This window comes from Solanum stenotomum, chromosome 1 (genome assembly GCF_019186545.1).
Source record: "Solanum stenotomum isolate F172 chromosome 1, ASM1918654v1, whole genome shotgun sequence".
In the NCBI taxonomy this organism is placed as follows: Eukaryota; Viridiplantae; Streptophyta; class Magnoliopsida; order Solanales; family Solanaceae; genus Solanum; species Solanum stenotomum.
In genome coordinates this window covers 102,553,330-102,572,491 of record NC_064282.1, presented here as the reverse complement: position 1 = coordinate 102,572,491, position 19,162 = coordinate 102,553,330, and the positions used below count along the sequence as shown (strand labels likewise).

Here is a 19,162-nt window from a genome sequence, read left to right as displayed (position 1 = left end):
TAACAAGTTAAATATCAAAAAGAACTTATAAAAAAATTGGTTGACTTTTGAAATTATTTGTATCACATAAATCAGGACGAATTAATATCTCAAAAGGTCACTCAACTTTCAGAATTTATCTGGTAAAGTCATTGAATTTAATTTTGTATCAATAAAATCACTCATCTTAAGCTTTTGTCTCACTAAAATCACTCAATTAAATTTATTGTTTTTATGCCATGTAATATGAACTCCACAAATAAATAAAATTAAAGAAAACTCATAAAAAAAAATTAAGAACAAACTTAATTAGTGAAAAATATATTATGATATTACAATATATTTAAATTTAAAATTTAAAATGTATTATAATGGATGTTTTTCTAAAAAAAAAAAGAACCGTAAATTGTCATTAATAAAAATTGTAGGATATATCATTGTCATATAAAAAATGATATAACCATTGGCTTAATAACCGTAACATTAAATTGTTGCCGTCACTGGGTTATTAAAAAATTGATGTCTTACCAAAAAAAAACTGTAGCAATCATTAAGCCAATGATAATATCATACTTAATATTTATTGTTACAATAATGTTCATCGTCATACATTTTAACTCTTAAATACATAATAATACTATAGTATTTATTTCACTAATTAAGTTTATTCATAAGTTATTTTTAATGATTTTTCTTTAATTTTATTCATTGTGGAGTTCATATTTCTATGACATAAAAAATAATTTATTTTGCTATATCAATTTTTTTAATGATAAATTTAGTTGAATGATTTTATTGAAACAAAGATTTAAGTTGAATGATTTTATTGAAACAAAGGTTTAAGTTGAGTAATTTTATTAATAGAAAATAAAGTTTAGTGACTTTGTTACATGAAATCTCAAAGTTGAGTGACATTTTGAGATATTAACTCAAATCAGGATAAAGCGAGTAATATTAGGGAAAATTGTATATAATAACAAACTATTAATTCAAATTAAATGTTATAACCATAGTTTGATTTAATTGTACCCCATAACAAACTGCTGCTATTTCGCCTCTGTGAATCTCGCTCGCCACTCTCATTCTCGCTGGCAGTCTCCCTCGCCTCTCTCACTTTATACAAACACAAATGTATAAATGTGTTTGTGTTTGTATAAAGCGAGAGAAAATTGTATATATACATATATTTTCGTTTCCCTCTCCTAGATCTCGCTCGTCACTCTCACTTTATACAAAACACAAATGTATACATTGTGTTTGTGTTTGTATAAAGTGAGAGAAAATTGTATATACAAATGCATATATTTTCGTCCAATACACTTATGATCATACAAAGACAATCTTCGCCTGCCCAGTTTTCTTTTGTCTTTCTCTCTTTCTCGCTTTATACAAATACAAATTATACAATTGATCTTTTTGTATATGTATATCGAAACAGAAACATTTTATACAACTGCTTTCTTTTGTATATGTATAACGAAATATACATATTTATGTTTACTATGGAGTGCAATTATGCAAACTATAGCTAGAACATACAAATATGATTTTTATGTTTGCTATATGTGAAAGTTGCTCTATATATTATATGAAAATTACATAAAAAGTACTATAAATCACAATAATTAGCAACTTAAAATATCTATCTATCTATACTTCTCCCAATTTATGTGGTATAGATGAAATTTTGAAAGTTAACACAAACTTTTTATATGTTTTCAAATATTTTAAGTTATTAATTATTATGACTTATAACAGTTTTTACATAAAAAATTTATTTATATAAAGTAATAAAACAAAAAAATTGAAAAAAGAAAATTACTAAATTATCCCTGACATACAAGCAGGCATGTTGATAGCATTAATACAGTATTCATGCACATATAAGGATACGTGTATCAACTATAAAATGTAAAATATAGCTATATTTTGTAATTATCTGAAAGCGTAATTATGGGGCATAATCAGTTACATTATGTAATTTTTTTCATAGCTTTTAATCGGTTAATTGGTTCTGTAGCCTTTTATAAGTTTGTTTTTAATTTAATATTCGTATCATCAAATGTTTTTATTTCTATATATAGTAGATCTAAAAACAATACAAGAGATTTTTGGAAAAAAATTATTTTCTTCTATTCAATACTACTTAAAAATTTGACACTTTTTAATGCAAAAATAAAATCTAGACAAGATAGTTCTAGCTAATCTACAAAAAAAAATTTCACTAAAAATAGTTTCACAAAATCAAGATTTCAAAGTTGTTCACGTTTTTTATCCTTTGGTGACTCGAAACTCAGAACCTTATGATTGAAAATGAGGAATGGCTACCATCCGAACAACTCCCTCTCATCGTACCCAATAATTCATTATAGATAATGGAAGGAAGGAAGGAGTTATGACATGATAATCATAAATGTAATAGTGCACACCATCAAATATCAAAACGTCCTTACATTTTGCACATCAAAAATTTATTCAAAGTTTCTATCTATCTATTTACAATTACAAAAGTGAATGAATTACATAAATACTAATGGTGAAAAAGGAAGTCAAAGCACTTCTTTAACTGCTTCTCTTCGTGAATTCAATAGGAAGTTGAATGACAAAAAGAAAAAATAATAGCAAGTGAGCAACACTGTAAAACAAGTACCTGCAAATACAAATCTGCATAATGGATCATGAATTTCGCGCAGAATCTTCAAGCATCATCCCTTTCATACTCTTGGCCAACCAGATAGCTGTCTCCCTCGGTGAGACCTTGTTCTTGCCGAATGGTTTTAGAACAACAGCAAGCTCTTCTAATCTGTCTTGTTCCAGCAAGTCAGCAGATAGTTCAAGTAGACCTTCAAGTGCATCTGCTCTCTGTCTAAAAGACTTGACATCTAACATTTCCTTTACTGGCCTTTCCTCCTCTGCTGCTGGTTCTGGAGAATCTAATCGTTGTGCTGAAGAAGTAGGACTGCTGTGGTTTCTTACATCAATCTCCTTATTATGGACACCATCAGGGATATTGGAGTTAAGAATCGCTGATCCAGCAGAAGTAGAAGCATTTGGAGCCCCAACAGCATCTCGACTGTTATTATCAACTTCATCTCTAACCACATTTATCGGTTGCCCAACATCAACATTTCTCTCCACGGTGTCCATCACTGAATGCTCACTACCCACACGGAAACTACTGTGCCGTATGACATGTATGACATCATCAGAAGCTGGTGTAAGCTGAGAAGCAGCTGTTTTTTCAAGAACCATAGTTTTCGGAGCAATTCCCTTCTCTGACAACAAATTATTTAGAGCAGGTGAAAAAGGAGGGAGTGAAGGAGTTGTACTTTCAGTGGGAGTGCACAAGAGTTCCATTGTAATAAACTTGTCATCATCATCGGATTTTGAAGTGACATCTGAGTGTGGTAGACTAGTTTGGCTGAATGAAACGGGGGGAGCAGTGGGAGAGGCAATTTCTGTTGTTGAGGATGACACCTTCACCATAAACTTATCGTCCCCAGAGGATGTTGAAGTGGGGTCTGATAGAGGCAAAAGATCAGTCATAACATCAAGTCTGCGAGCTGTAGAATGATCTTCAAAGACGGGCATTTCTTTGGAGCAAGGGAAGGCACTGTCAGTGGCCACAGTTGAATTTGATTTCTGATTGCAAGCACCAACATCCACAATGTGATGCTCGTCATACTTCTCGATGGAGCATGGTTCAGAATTCTTATTATCATGGGTTTCCCCTAAACTAAAAGCAACCTCCGAGTGAGATGAGTTAGTGGTAGACCAGGAGGGCCTTGATCTCGTGGTTTCAGTTTCAGTAGCTCTTTCATGACCTTGGAGCATCTGCTCCGTCAAATTCATAAAAGGAGTTGTTGCATCATCACAAAGTTCAAATCCTTGAATTGATACAGAAGAACAAGCAGAAACACTACTTTCTGCTTGTGTTTCTTTTGAAGCTCCAAATGAAACTCTTCGAGAATGTTGCACACAATTCTTTGTAGCATGTGTATGGAAGCCATCAGGCGTAGAATCAGGAGTCCTTTCAAGACATGGAGAATTGTCATTGGAACCAGACTTAACATTATTGTTAGGAGTATTCGAGACATCATGCCCCACTTGCTTCATCCTTCTGGGGAATGATGGTCGTCTAGTAAAGTTTGGAGGTGTTCGCAATCTTTGCTTTGCAGGAAATCCATCTTCAGCAACATGCTTTGAAGGAGCAGGCGAGGAGATACCCTCATGTCTAGGTTTAGTCCTGGGACTGGAATCGATGACAGGCAACTGCAAGGAAAGGGGCACTAAAAATTTCACATACAAACCAATATGCAAATACTAATGAAGATAAGAAGATTAGATAACTAATTACCTGATGCTTGAAAGCAGGCAGTCCATGATTCCTTTTGGTGGAATCAGATCCAGCCTTTGTTGATCCGGGAGATGGCGTCTCTGCATTGGGTTTAGAAGGAGCAACTGAACTTGGTTTTGGGACCTTTGGTGGTGCTTCAGTGTTAACTTTCTGTGCACCAACCTTTGGTCGGTTGCCCCTCATTGGGGAACTATGCTCTCTCATTTTTCCTTCTTTCACAGCCAGCATAATATTTTTTATTGCACTAGGTTGCTTAGCTTCTGCATCACATCTCCTCTCATCATCAATAATGTTCTTAGATTCAAAGTCATCTGTATCTTCAAGAAAAGTATCATCTCCTGGATCTTCGTCAAAGGAATGAAGTTGCCTAAAGTCAATATCATCATCAACAAATGCAACATCAACATCAGTGCCCCTATAATCATAATTGGAAGCCCTGCTTTGGATGTTTTTCTCCTTTGACTTCAAACTATCTTTATCACTACAGGAACTTGTACTACTTTGGCTTTCTGCCATATTCTTTCTTGAGTCACGGCAAGTAGTGAGAGGTTTTTCAGGATAGTTTCCTACATGAGTAATAAAGGATGGTCGGTATTGCTCAAGATACGGCCGCAAATACGGGTGCTTCAGGAGCTCGGAAGCCTGGAAAGGTTGATGTCAAATGATTGAATTATTAATCTGACACAAGTAAAGTAGGAGCAAGACATGGTAAGCTTACACTGGGACGATGCTCAGGATTCTTTCTTAGCATGCCCTTAATAAGTGTTTTCCTGTGAAAAGCAATATATAACAGAAGAAAAGTGTTTCAGTATGAAGATTGGAGCTGAGATACATTGATAATTCAAACAACTACTTAAGCAGAGCATCAGTGGATTGCCGTAGTGTCGCACATACTAATCAATAAATTCCATTCAAGTTAAGCTTTTTATACTATAATTTACTTGTGTATGGGTTATTCTATGTTATTAAATTTGCTACAGAAATCCAATAATAAAAAAAGAAGGAATAGCACAATTAAACTCAAAAATCTGAAAAAGAGTTTTGACTTGACTTTCAACTGGAACATGATAAACAGAGGCTCTCCACAATTTACCCTGTCATCCAAACTGGAAGGGGACAACAACGAAATATGCTTCAGCCTCTCCAAATTAAGAGACAAAAATCCAGAAAGTTATGGAATTTCACTGCCATGATAATTGAAGTAGACACTACAACAACATACCAAGTGTAATCCCACAAGTGGGGTCTCCGGAGGCTAGCATGTACGCAGACCTTTTCCCTACCTTTGTGAGGGAGAGAGGCTGTACTAATTGGAAAAATACCTTTAGATTGAATACATTCACTACAGACACTTTAGCTCATTACCCTAGAGAATATACTTAAACTTACATTCTGTCCTAAGTGTAATAGGAGAAAGTCAAATCAACAACACTCTGTGAAAAAATGAATTGAAGGTTGTAAAAAGACAATATACCAAAGCTTGAAGACGTAACATCCGCCGTAAGGATTGGAAAGTATACACGATCTGATATTCCTCTGTTTCATATTTATTTATTTATTGTAACAACTTTTTTCTTTACAATAGGACTATACAGATCATAGTGATTAACTTTTTTGTAGCACTTTTTTTCTTTAAATGATTCTCTTGACTTACAATAATAAGGATCAAGAATAACAAAAGCTTAGCAAAAATGTAAATTATGCTTGCAGAGACACGAACAAATGTCAGACTTACAAGGATGGAGAATAACATGATGGCAGAGGCCCAATGGATGATCTGTTAATCTTGCTTATCAATCCTGCCATGTCCTGAATCGTGATAAAAAAAACACTTTCAGTCCAATCTTAACTTCAAGGAAGACAGATACAAGGAAAAGTTCATGGATGTGGTTATTCACTTATTTGCTTCAATAAGAAAAATGCACCACATTGCGAGTGTGTTGCAGATTATGTGAAACCAAAATGTCTTTCAGACCTAAAACAGGTTACGTCCAGAACTTTTCACAATACAGAAGTACCGAAATGCATTTATATAATGAACATAAATCCGTCATGTGAGTAGACCTTCAAGCAACAATGACAGCTGGATAACTTGGACTATTAAGGTCTCTAAAATATGCAGTTTCACTAGTATTTGTGGTCCGCGTATGAAATTAGCCAAATAACAAATCGGGTAACTCAATTTCTTTCTCATTAAAGACCCCAGGAGTTGCCATGAAAATAGAAGAAATAGAGAAGAGGAGAAAAAAATCTTACAAATGCTTTAAATGCAGGTCGATAAGCAGCCATTTCATACATACAGCAGCCTGGTGAAGAAATCATTTCTCATAAAGTCAGATGACATGTAGATGTTGGTATCTTCCCACAAAATCACAAATAAATGTGCATGTGGTACTTCATACAATGTGACACCATTGTCAAATAGCATTGCTTGATATAAATGCACTACTTAGATGGAGAGAGCATAAGATAAAGAAAGCTCCATACCTAGGGACCAAATATCTGATTTAAAACCATAAGGAATGTCAGCAAGAAGTTCAGGGCACATGTAATTGGGCGTTCCAACTACCTGAAATATTTAACAAAAACATCATCAGCATCCAAAAGAGTCTCTTTCATCCTAAGCTATTGCATAACTACTTGTAAATGACATCTCTTTCATTTTTCTTTTCATGTTTTATCCTTTATTTGAACTTGAGGTGGGGGTCGACCACTCTGCATCCTTGGTTTGCTTTCTCTGTTAGTATCGTGTCTGTAGGTTAGCAGCAACATATATAAAATTATAGTAATTATTATATATAATATGTCAATGCTTGAGTTTGTGCCAGTTTTTTTTCCTTAGATCACTAACTAATTAATATTTATGTCAAAAATAGTTAACTAAAAGTAGCATATCACCTAAATATCTGTTCAAACTTCAATGCCATATTCTAAACAATTGAGAATGTCAGCCAATTTGGTCTGTACTTTTCTACAGGTGCAAACTAAAGTTAGTGGCCCTATCAGAAGTTTCGATAATGTCCATACCAAACAATACTAATTATGGGACCTATAGTGCAAATTTTTGCACTTCATTGGGCAGTAATTTAAAAGGCAATATATGTATCAGACACATACTGAAGAAGCCAAGTCATCTGCCTTCAATGTTTTTGCAAGCCCAAAATCCCCTGCAACAAAAAGTATTGTCAATTTTAGACTTGCATTCATCTCAACCTCAGTGAAAAACACCAGCATGAACTTACCAAGGCGAACATCTTGTTCCTTGGTGAGAAAGATGTTTGAGCACTGCCAGAACAGACGTAAAATTATCTTAGGAAATTAGGAGAGAACAGTAAACACCAACACATTAACAAATATCAAATTGCATACTTTAAGGTCACGGTGCAGCACATAATTTGAATGCAGATATTCTACCGCCAGTAGTAGTTGAGTGAACCACTTCAGAAGTTTCTGCAAACATAAACTTCAATGGTCAACAAACAAAAATATTGATTAATTGAAGATTATTTTAGATAAATCATACAGCACCTATGAAGTGAACAATTCACCTTGTAAGTTCTAATTGCTATAAACACTTTTGGCCTTGTCCGTGATCTACAATCTAAATTGTATAACAAATAATAAGCTTAATAATCTATCAACATACCTCTTCCGGAAAATATTGTCCATTTGCTTTCTTCATCAGTTCAGCCCTATAAAAAATGTTTCTTATTATTATTAAAGCAATAAATAATAGAAAACTATGTCAACATAACTTCAGTTGTTTAAGAAACTTACATGTCGCCACCTTCGCAGTAGCCAGTAACAATGCAAACATAGCAACCCTGCATTACAATTAACACAAAGAGTAAAATAGTTACAATCTGCACAGAGAAGGCAAGTCCACAGTGGCCAAAACTTCATGTCTTTCACCTTCTCTACCCATGCTTCCTTGAATTCAACAATAAATGGGTGCTGAATCCGTGCAATTAACGCCATCTGCACATCAAAATTTGGATTACGCCTATGTTAAAAATCTTAAAGTATAGATTCGTTTGCGCAACTAGCATCATGCTCAGAGAAAAGCCACACGTCCCCAAACACTGTGATGTGAATGATGCCACTATCAGATCAGAAAAATATACATATAATGTATCTTGAAAAGCTTAAGAAGCTAGATATGGATTAGAGCAATGTACTCTTCATGAAGCTCCCCTTATATTTAAAAGAACAGGATGAATTTCAAATCTGGAATCTCTATAAAACTGATATCCAATACAATCAACAAGCTTTCATAGCAAGAGAAGATTAGAAAAAATCAAAAGCTGGGATATCTAGAGATTCTACGGTTTTCAAATAACCCCAGGTTGATCTCCGAGATGAGATAGTTATTATCTCAGAAAGTCACCTTTCTTCTCGATTCCAATTTTTTTTTAACAAAGAATGTGACTTTATACTAACTATTAACCATGTGACTACCCTGGTTGATTTCTCAAATGGTCACTCATCTAATATTTATTATTTAAGAGAGTCGCCCTATCTTATTAATTCCAAATTTCTTCAACATAGAAACCACAAAGAAAGTGACTTCCTGAAATAGAGTGACCACATGATAAATCAACTCAAATAACCTCTTTAAACACTCACAATGAATAGTCCAACTTAGAATGAAATCAAAGAAAAAAACAGAAGTGGAAGTCAAAGTCTAACAATAGCTAATCATATGCAATTTAAGAATTTGGAAGGTAAGGACATTATACTCTATAGATATAGCTAAAGAATCTTTTCTTCTTTGAGTAAGTAATCCCTCTTACTCCTTATGTAGTAAATTCAAATATAAACAAAAGGACAAAAGGTAAAATCCTTACAACAACAACAATATGCACACCTTACTCCTAGGTCGTAGAGCTAGAGAGATGATTTCCTATAGACAAAAGGTAAAACCCTTAACCAATTAAAAGGAACAAAAAATGTACCTCTTGATGAGCAGATCTCCTGCATCTCTCTGTTTGTCTAGCCAAACGAATCTTCTTTAGCACATACCTATCAATTCCATAAACCCCAGAAATCAAATTTTACAAATTTTACAAAACCAAAAGACAAATTCAAAGCTCAAAAAAAACTATGCTCCTTACTTCTTTCTCTCCTGCTTGTGATGCACCAGAATTGCTGCACCAAATGCTCCACGACCAATCTGTTCCATAATCTCATACTGATCCATTCTTGACTCCATTTTCTAAAAAATCTCCAATTTGTTAAAAAAAGAAGATAAAACAGGTATTCAATCAATCTCTATACATTTTCTTCATCATCAGCCAAACCCCACTTCAATTTTCTCCTACCCATTTGGAAATAAATTACCATACCGACAAAAATTTACACACAGATACTATTTCTTTATCAAAAATAGGTAAGATTGGCTATTTGGGTACTCAAGAATTGACATTTAAACAGCAAAAAATTGATTCTTTATCCAATAATGATAAGAATGAAACTCAAATAGCCATTTGGGTATTCAAGAAAAGACATTTAAACCACAAAAAAATGCTTCATTTGAATCAAAATAGCCATTTGGGTATTCAAGAAATGACATTTAAACAACAAAAAATTGTTTCTTTATTCCAATAATGGTAAGATTTGAATCAAAATGAGACTTTTGGGTACTTGAAAAAGGGAATGTTGAAGGACCCTTTTGGGTGCTAAGTCAAAAAAATGGAAGAAGAAAGAAGAAAGTGGGAAGCTTTGATTTCCTTTTACTGCTATAAATTAGGAGTAGAATTGCTTTGATTTCTGGTTTCGTCTTGAAAGAGGCTGATCTGAAAAAAAAACAGTTGTCACATTTTTCTAAAAACTCTTCAACCATGTGTGGGAGTCTGGGAGAACATCCATTAATTATAATATTATAATACTCTCTCCGTTTCAAAATAAATGTCATTTACTAATATTAGATTGGGACGTAGTGGTGGAATTATTATATCTTTAACCAGAGTCTCGAATTTGAGATTTGGATATGGAGAAAATGTCTCATCTCTGAATGGGCTTTGCAATGAGCGATTAAAATTTAATCGAATTTCAATATAGAGTTAAAAAAATGTTATTTTAGCTCACTTTACGTTTATATAAAAAGAAGAAGTTAAAGATAAAAAACACATCCAAAATATTCGGTCTATGGGTTGAACGTCTGAACATGCTTCAATTATCAGATGTTCAATTTTCCTATGTGAAATAGTGATGATCGTTAAGCTGTATTGTGATAAATATTTAATGATAGTTCAAGTAGAAAACTCGTACGTAAGATAGTTTATGAAACTTGAAAAATTATGATATTTTAAATGTGTTTTTGATCTTTTATTCTAAGAAAAATAAGAAATACAAGGTATGATTAGTTTAATTATTTTTATTTATTAGATTTTTTTTAAAATTAAACATGATCAAGAAAATTTGATTTTTTAATATAAGAATATAATTAAAATTAAAAAGCTTCATTTTTTTATCTTTTAAAGTGAAAATTATCTTAGAATAATTTATTTTTTATTAAATTGATTTTTTAATATAAGAATATAATTAAAATTAAAAAGCTTTTTTTTTTTTTAATCTTTTTAAGTGAAAATTATCTTAGAATAATTTATTTTTTATTAAAGTGATATTTATTTTGAAATGAAAAGAGTAATGATACAAGATCCTTATTATTAATGTTGAAAGATGTGATTACTCTAATAATGAATATGGGGTAGTAGTCTAGTTTCTTAGTCAGTACAACTCTGTTTTTCTCTCACATGGACACATTAATTTATAGTAGATGTTTAGTTACACTCTGTTTAAATAGTTGTCACACATTATTTCTTAAAATATTTATTGTATTATAGTACTGCCTTTAATTTAATTTTGTTGAATTTTGTTATTTGGATGGTTGTTACATGTTATATTGTCTCGTATTGTTAGTTTAAATATAATATTTATTTTTGATTGTTACTTAAATTTTATTGTATTGCATCGTTTAAATTTGTTGTTAGGTAGCGATGAAAAGATCCATTCTATGTAACGACCGATTTGGTGTGATCACATCGTTACTTTAATATTTTCTTCTCATTTTATCTTTATTTATTATTTAATAATCATATTTCATCTTTTCATAATACGTCTACCCTTTAAGCTACTTATCTCGTAAGTTGATCACTCAATTATAGATGTGTGACATTATGTAACGATGGAGAAAGATACAATCTATTCAAACATTATATTCATTGAAAAAATGCAGTACGATATAATACGATAAATTATGAAATAATACGTAACAACTAGGGTTGCGTATCGGTCGGTTCGGTTTGGTTTTGAAGTTTATCGGTTTGGCTTATTGGTTATCGATTTGTATAGATGTTAAACTGTTATAGAAGCATTAAGATATTGACTTATCGGTTATTGATCGTTAAGATTTGACACAAAAAGAAAACATTGAAAATCACTTAAAAACAAGGTGACAAACAAAATGAACTATGCACATGAGTTCACAAATTACATCTTGCTCAAAAGCAAACACGTTTACATTGTAGAATAACCAAGAGTTTGAGACAACCAGAAATAAAAATAGGAAACCAAACTTTAAGTCATGGACTTTATATACAAAATGGTATAAATATAATTATTTAATTTACTATCGAGTTATCGGTTAACCCGTTAAAAAAAACCTCAAACAGTTAAGAATCGATAATCTGATAACAAAAAAAATCAAAACTGTTATCAAACTCGCTAAACCAATAACTCATTATTAATAAACTAATAACTTTTTTTTTCTGTTCGAATTATCGGTTTCAGTTCGATTTTGAACCTATGTCAGTCTTAGTTTTTTGTTTTTTTTTTGTAAGTGGATCACAAATCAATTTATTAGTTTAATGAAATACACACTCTCTTTTGAAAATATAAACAATTCTCATTTAAAAAAAAAAAAAAAACAATCCAAATGTTGACTCATTTGAAGAATAAAACAAGTATAATCTTTGTATATAATTTCAAATTACTTTTATAAGTTTGATTTTCGTTATAAAATCATGCATAATTTAATATAATCCTTGTGTAATTAATCGAAAATTATATTTGTGTGTATTGAGATTTTGATATAATATATGAAAGTTTTATACAAAATAAAAAATTTTAAAAAATATTTATATTAATAATGCACGAAAATAAGACTATCTAAAAAAAGTCTCAGTATTAAGCAATTCTTATATAGTAATCCATATATTATTATTTACAGTATACTAATCTTCCTATTATGATTCACCGCTTAAATAATTACAATATTAGATGAATTTGAACCTTAGAATTTTGATAATTCCTCTGATGTATTTTCGGCTCGAAAGAAATGTAATGAAAGTAAATGTGTTATGTATTTTTTAATCACCTTCTCAAGTTCTTCTTTTCTATACTGAATTACTGATGCATTTTTTCATCTCCTCTTCATATATACAAACCGTCTTAGTATCGTTTCTCTCCTCTTCTGAGGTAATTTTGTGTACTATTTTAATATAAATTAGTTAATTTAAAAATAGATAAAATATAATATATATATATATATATATATATAAAAGGATGGTGCTTGAAAAAAAAAATGAGAAGAATATCCTGATATTTCTTGGTAAGGTGTTGTCTAATAAAATATTACTGAAAAAAATACTATGGGACAAATTAGAGGAATATGCTTCAAATAGACGAGAGGCAAACACAAAAACAAAAAAGTTAGTTGTGTTGTCAATTGCTATAAAAAAATTCCTGATATAAATAACACTTTATTTATTTATTTATTATGATAAAATTTATCTTTGTTGGTTAATTTAATATTGTGCCTTTAAACCCTGGGTGTGTTTACTTTTTGATTTTTTATTTTTAATTGATCAACAATTTTGAATAATATCTTTTTCTTGAAAATTAAACTTCTTAAAAAATGAGAAAAATAGTTTTATCATGGAAGGAAAATAAATTTCAAGACTGACATTCCGTTTTTCTCTTTTCTTTATGGTAAAAGTGATCCACACGAAATGTTTACACTAGGGGTGTTCACGGGTTGGTTTGGGTCGGTTATTGGTCAAAATCAAAACCAAATCAACTTAATCAGTTTTAAAATTATCAAAATCAAACCAAATCAAATATAATATATATTTATTGATTTAGTTGTTTTCGGTTTTGGTTTGGTTTGGTTCGGTTATTCGGTTATTAACCATACATAAAAAAAAAAGAAACAATTCATTCAAAACGTGAAAAAAGTGACAACAATCCATTCAAACGAAAAAATAGTTAGAATGACTGGAATTACAAAACTTTGAATCATTGAATTTACTGAATAAAACTTCAAAATTCACTATTTTGGCATAGAAGGAAGAGACAATGACATTTTTAGTCCCACAATGAATTTCCATAGACACTCATATACATGAAACCAATTAGAAAATTGTTCTCACCTTGGACATTTTTTCTTTCATAAGTAAATTATAAATAAATTTTGATGAAACATATATAAAATCTATACAATTGTTTATGAATATAATATATTATGTATGTATAATAATAAAATTTATGCATATAACTTGTTGGTTCGATTCGGTTATTTCTTCGATTTTTTTCGAACAAAACCATAACCAAACCAAATACTATCGATTCTTAACAATCTAAAACCAAACCAAATACTATCGATTCTTAACAATCTAAAACCAAACCAAACCAAAACCCAATTTAAATCGGTTCATTTAATCGGTTTGGTTTGATTTTTCGATTTGGATCGGTTTTTATCCAAACCATGAACAACCCTAGTTTACACCAGACAAATATAGATGTCTGATATATATTTGTACATAAACGTAGACAAGTTAATCAGTACTAATTAATGCATATATATATTTACTACATTAAACCACTTAATCATAGTAAAGTCAGTTAATTTGACGTAAACATCCGATCAAATAAGTATTTATCATACATCCAATATACCCCATCCCACCCACTTCCACCAGTTTGGTGGAGCTAGTATTTATAGTGTATTTTTTGGAAGACGAGAATTTGGATGAGTCTTCTTCTAGTATTCAAGCTCCATGATAGCTAGTTAGTTCACCTCATCTTTTTCATTATATTTATCTAGGTTATATACAATTTTTTTTTTGTTTACTTATCAAAATACATTAATAAGCATATCACTTTTTTTCGTTAAAAACATTTTATTTTGTACCAAACACACCTCCAATTTTTTCATTTCATACATTTAATCAGTTACCGAGTTTTTTGAACACGATAGCTAGATATGTATATAAATTTCTATTTACTCCATTATTTAATTATAGTTAATTAAAATATTCACACTTTAATATTTAATTTATGATTAAATTATATGACTTAATAAGGTAAATATCGAATACACATAAATTTTTATTTATGAATAATTGTGGTAAAAATTATTTGCTTCAACTAAGTATGGCATACCTCTTAGATATGTAGAAGGGGAGAATTAAAATCACTCATTTAATTGAACATAAAAGACCCCATCTCAATTTAAAAGCACTAGAAAATAATTAGGTGAAATAAAACAAATATTGGGATCATTAGTTTAATGATTACAAATTTTATCCTCTAAAATGTCTTCCTCTTTTCTTTTTTTCCTTTTTGATTTATTTATAAACTAACCCCACCTCAATTTAAATGCACTCAAAAAAGAATTAGGTGAAATAAAACAAATATTAGAACCATTAGTTTAATGACTTAAACATTTTTCATTTAGGGGAGTAGAGTACAAACCAATTTCATTCTTTTTAATAGGTTGAGTCGAATATTTATCTATTTTCACTTTACTCATTTTTGATCAATTCATATTCGATTTGACTCAAGCACCCTTATCTATAAATCGTTAACATTATCATATTTTAAAAATTAAAATCAATCAAAAAAATTGATTCTTTTATAATTTGTTTATCAACAATAACAAGCATTTTTAGCTCAGCTCGATATCTGAATTTAATTTTTATAATGACAAAAGATTAGTTATCATCAATTAGGGATATATCTATCATATTTAAAGATAAGTAATAAAGACAAGTTTTTAAAACTCATGATAATCAAATAAAGCTTATGCCACAATATTAGAAAACCCCACATTTCATTATTAAAGGTCCAACTATGTCTAGCTTTCCAAAATAATTCACATTTAAGAGTGATTAGATGATAGATAAGTTCAAAAGGTTCATTGAATCTGAAATTTAATTAACACTGAGAAAAATATCACACCACCAACTAGCAAAATAATTAACTCTTAACAGTGCAAAAAAAACTATTACCTACACATGATTTTTATATCACATAAATAAAGACTAGATATGTATTTTTCATATTCTTATTTTTTTACTACTTAATGATACTTAAATGATATGTATTTTTCGCTTTAATTTTTTATTGTTATAATTATTTTATCTCAATTTACGTGAAGGTGTTTGACTCATACAAATTTAAGAGGAGAAAAAAAGAAGAATAAGAAGAATTTGAAACTTGTGGTCTAGAATAGTCACATAAATTTATGTGGCTATAAATCATTTCATTAAAGATAAATGAAAAGTTTGAATTTTAATTGTTAGCAAACATAGAAAAATGTATCTGCTTATAATGACTAAAAAAGAATGTGTGTCACATAAATTAGGATCATAGAGGAAATAATTAATTAGCAAAATGATTACGAAAGCAGCGCATACAAGAGGGGTACTAACTGTTTATTTAAAACACATAACTCTGCTAAGTGATAACACGATGTATAAAATCAGACACCTATCCGGTGTTGGAAGGTTAAAGGAGAAGTATTATAAGTTTTGCATGAAAATCATGAAAAACAAAGACAGTAACTCTAATTGTCCTAAGGTAAGTGAAATTTCTTAGCGTATAAGTAATGATTTGCACGAATGATGTAACAACTGTTCTAATGTGATATTCGACATGGATCCGATGAAATTAAAATCATGAAGATGCGCATAGAATACCAAATACTTGATGGTACTACCTTTCAACTCGTGATAAATATTGAATATAGATAAATATCTTTTTAATGAATAATTATGGTAAAAAAAATCTTTGCTTCAACTTGAAATGACATATGATTTAACACAAAAGCCGCACATCAATTTAAATGTACTTCAAAAGAATTAAGTGGACTAATAAAAGAAATATTGGGACCATTAGTTTAATTAATGAATACAAATTTTATCCTCTAAAATCTATTCCTCTTTTATTTTTATTTTTTTGATTTAGTTATAAACTGACCCCTCATAAAAACAATTTTTTTAAAGCACGATCGATGAGTTGCTTTAACATTTTTAATTTTTAGAGGAGAAAAGTACAAATTAATTAATATAATAAGACTAATGGTACACCACTAAACTAATAGTTAATTAGCTACTTAAAATAAAGTAATCAAAAGTTGATTTTCCACTTTATTCGTTTCAAAAAACAATTTTAATATACTTTATGGATAGGTGGTGTTGGCTTTGTACTTTTAAAAAAAATATGAAATTAATTATGAATTTTATCTCTAAATCATCACTAAGTTGCTTGTAAGTCATAATGAATAGAATTTTATAATAATTAGTCGATACATAGAATCAGCAACAAATTTTATTAACTATAAAATTTGTCCGTTATTTTAAAATATTTAACTATAATTAGATAATATATTTTCATATCACACAGAATTTGGTGACATAATATATTGTTTGTACATATGAAAAAACGTATTCTATTTTTCAACGTTTTATGAGCTTCTTCATTAACTTTCACAAGTCTCAATCAGAGACGGACAAATTTTATAACTAAATAATAAAATTTCATTGCATAAAAAAAATGAATATACAATGTATAATTTAAACTATGTGTCTGGTTTTAAATGGTACTATATAATAATATTTTGTTTACTATTATACCCTTGAGATTCTTATAATAACATTTCTTTGGATCAAAACAGTGCTAATTAATTTCCCATGTAAAGCATTATGTTGAAGTTATCTCATTTTAACTGTCTTATTTTTTCACACCTATTAAGAAAAAATAAGAAATACTCTCTTCGTCCATTTTAATTGTCATGTTACGCTTTTTGAAAATCACTCATTTCAATATGGTAATATATTTTCAGAAGACCCCTATATAAATGTATGGTCTCATTAATATTATAAATTAATAATTCTTTAAAAGTACAAATATATCTAAGAAAATTTAGTGAAATATGATTCTATTATGTTATATTTTTTGTTAAAATTTAAATCTAGTTGAAGCACATCTCTAACTTTTCTTATTGCATCCAAAAGTTTCGGTGTTGTCTTTTCTAATTGCACCACAAAATTATTAAGAGTTCTAGATGCAAGTGTTTCCTTACGCGTAACCAGTTTCAAAGATATTGTATCATCTTCAACTTTATCATAAAACATTGTTTTTCCAATGATATCCACAATTTGTTCTAAGCTCTAGACCTCTAAACATGTAGTATTATTTTCACTCATTTAATAGATTATTAACGTCTATTTTAGTGCGGTAATTGAGATCATTAATCATGATCTCAAGTTCATGAATGATATTTTCACAAGTGGGTTTTTTCAAATTCTTTGAGATTTCATCCATGAGCAATTTTTCGGTGTCGAAACACTCTATAAATAAATAAATATTAAGTTATCGATTAAATAATACATCTATAAAATAATAAGTTAAAAGAGGTTTTACTGTATTAAAAGCTTTAGTACTTCAACTCTCTATTATTATTGAGATGACTTTACACCAACATTAATTATGACGCAAAAATTTGTAATATCTTTTGGTCTCTTGAAGGTTACAAATTACATGATTATTTAAGCTTCATACATATTCTCTAAGGGTTAAGTGAAAAGGTGTTCATGGAAAATCGAACCAAAAAATTGAATCAAATCAAACAAATTTTTGATGTTAACAATGTATGAATTTTGGTTTGGGTTTGAATTTAAGTAAAAATACTTGAGAAGATTAAACCAAATTGATTATATAAATATATTTAAAAATTATAATTGCACATATATTCATTGTTACATATGTTTTAAAAAATATATATTGAAAATAGAAAAAGCGTTGGGATATATAAGTTTCGAGGTTAACATAAAATTGCCCCTTATGATTGCTTATGATTTGGATTAGTTTCTCTTAGGATAGAGCATAAATATTATTGGAACACCATTCTACAATATTGATAATCGAAATTACAGAATTTCAACAAAGTTTGTGAATCACACAAACACTTACTTTTACGTTTAAATCGATGCAGAAAAGAATGGAAGAAGAAGGTAATTTTTCGTTGTTTCAAATAATGAAAAAAGAAAATTAATTTGGTTCAAAGAATATATCAATCATATCTTTCAATGAAATCTAAATCCAAATCTAAATCTAAAACCAAACAACGAGGATAATGCTAGAAGACTCTCTTCTCAATTCTTTAAAAATTAAAAGGAATGTCCAAATTATGGACTTATGTTTTTTTTTTTATGTTTATGAGAAAACATACGACGACATAAAAAGTTCAAATTGCATATTCAAACAAAACTTCAATTTTATCTCGTAATTTCATATCATGATTTCAAATTGTAATTTCGTATCACATGGCTATGGACCAATGAGAACAGGCCAACTGTTTTGTTGTTAAGCAGCCGAACTGCCACTCTGCCACCTCCTGCCAATCATTGATATATCATACTAGGATTGTGGTGAAGTTGGTTGTAATATGTGCACATGTCAATTTAACTATATTTAAATTTTATCTGTTTCAAAATAAGTATTATTTTAATAAAAAATATGTTCATTAAAATAAATAAATTC

At 29.8% G+C, this 19,162-nt stretch overlaps 1 protein-coding gene across 1 annotated transcript; it reads right to left on the bottom strand.

The window, feature by feature from the left end:
• Window positions 1-2,388: 2,388 nt before the first annotated feature.
• On the bottom strand, window positions 2,389-10,144 carry LOC125865007 (serine/threonine-protein kinase Nek5-like). The gene is made up of 15 exons (XM_049545161.1): window positions 10,073-10,144; window positions 9,451-9,551; window positions 9,292-9,358; window positions 8,249-8,314; window positions 8,114-8,160; window positions 7,983-8,028; window positions 7,706-7,786; window positions 7,579-7,621; window positions 7,454-7,503; window positions 6,824-6,905; window positions 6,593-6,642; window positions 6,072-6,145; window positions 5,055-5,106; window positions 4,337-4,978; window positions 2,389-4,251 (listed from the first exon to the last, which is right to left on the bottom strand). The coding sequence occupies exons 2-15, from the start codon at window positions 9,546-9,548 to the stop codon at window positions 2,656-2,658; spliced, it is 2,994 nt and encodes a 997-aa protein (XP_049401118.1). The 5' UTR covers window positions 9,549-9,551; window positions 10,073-10,144; the 3' UTR covers window positions 2,389-2,655.
• Window positions 10,145-19,162: the final 9,018 nt, after the last annotated feature.

Coding starts and splice junctions, on each gene's coding strand:
- LOC125865007 (XM_049545161.1), bottom strand. CDS start 9,548: ATGGAGTCAAGAATGGATCAGTATGAGATTATGGAACAGATTGGTCGT. Junction 7,787..7,982: donor GACAATATTTTCCGGAAGAG/GTATGTTGATAG, acceptor TTATGTTTGCAG/AAACTTCTGAAGTGGTTCAC. Junction 6,906..7,453: donor CAGATGACTTGGCTTCTTCA/GTATGTGTCTGA, acceptor TAAATATTTCAG/GTAGTTGGAACGCCCAATTA.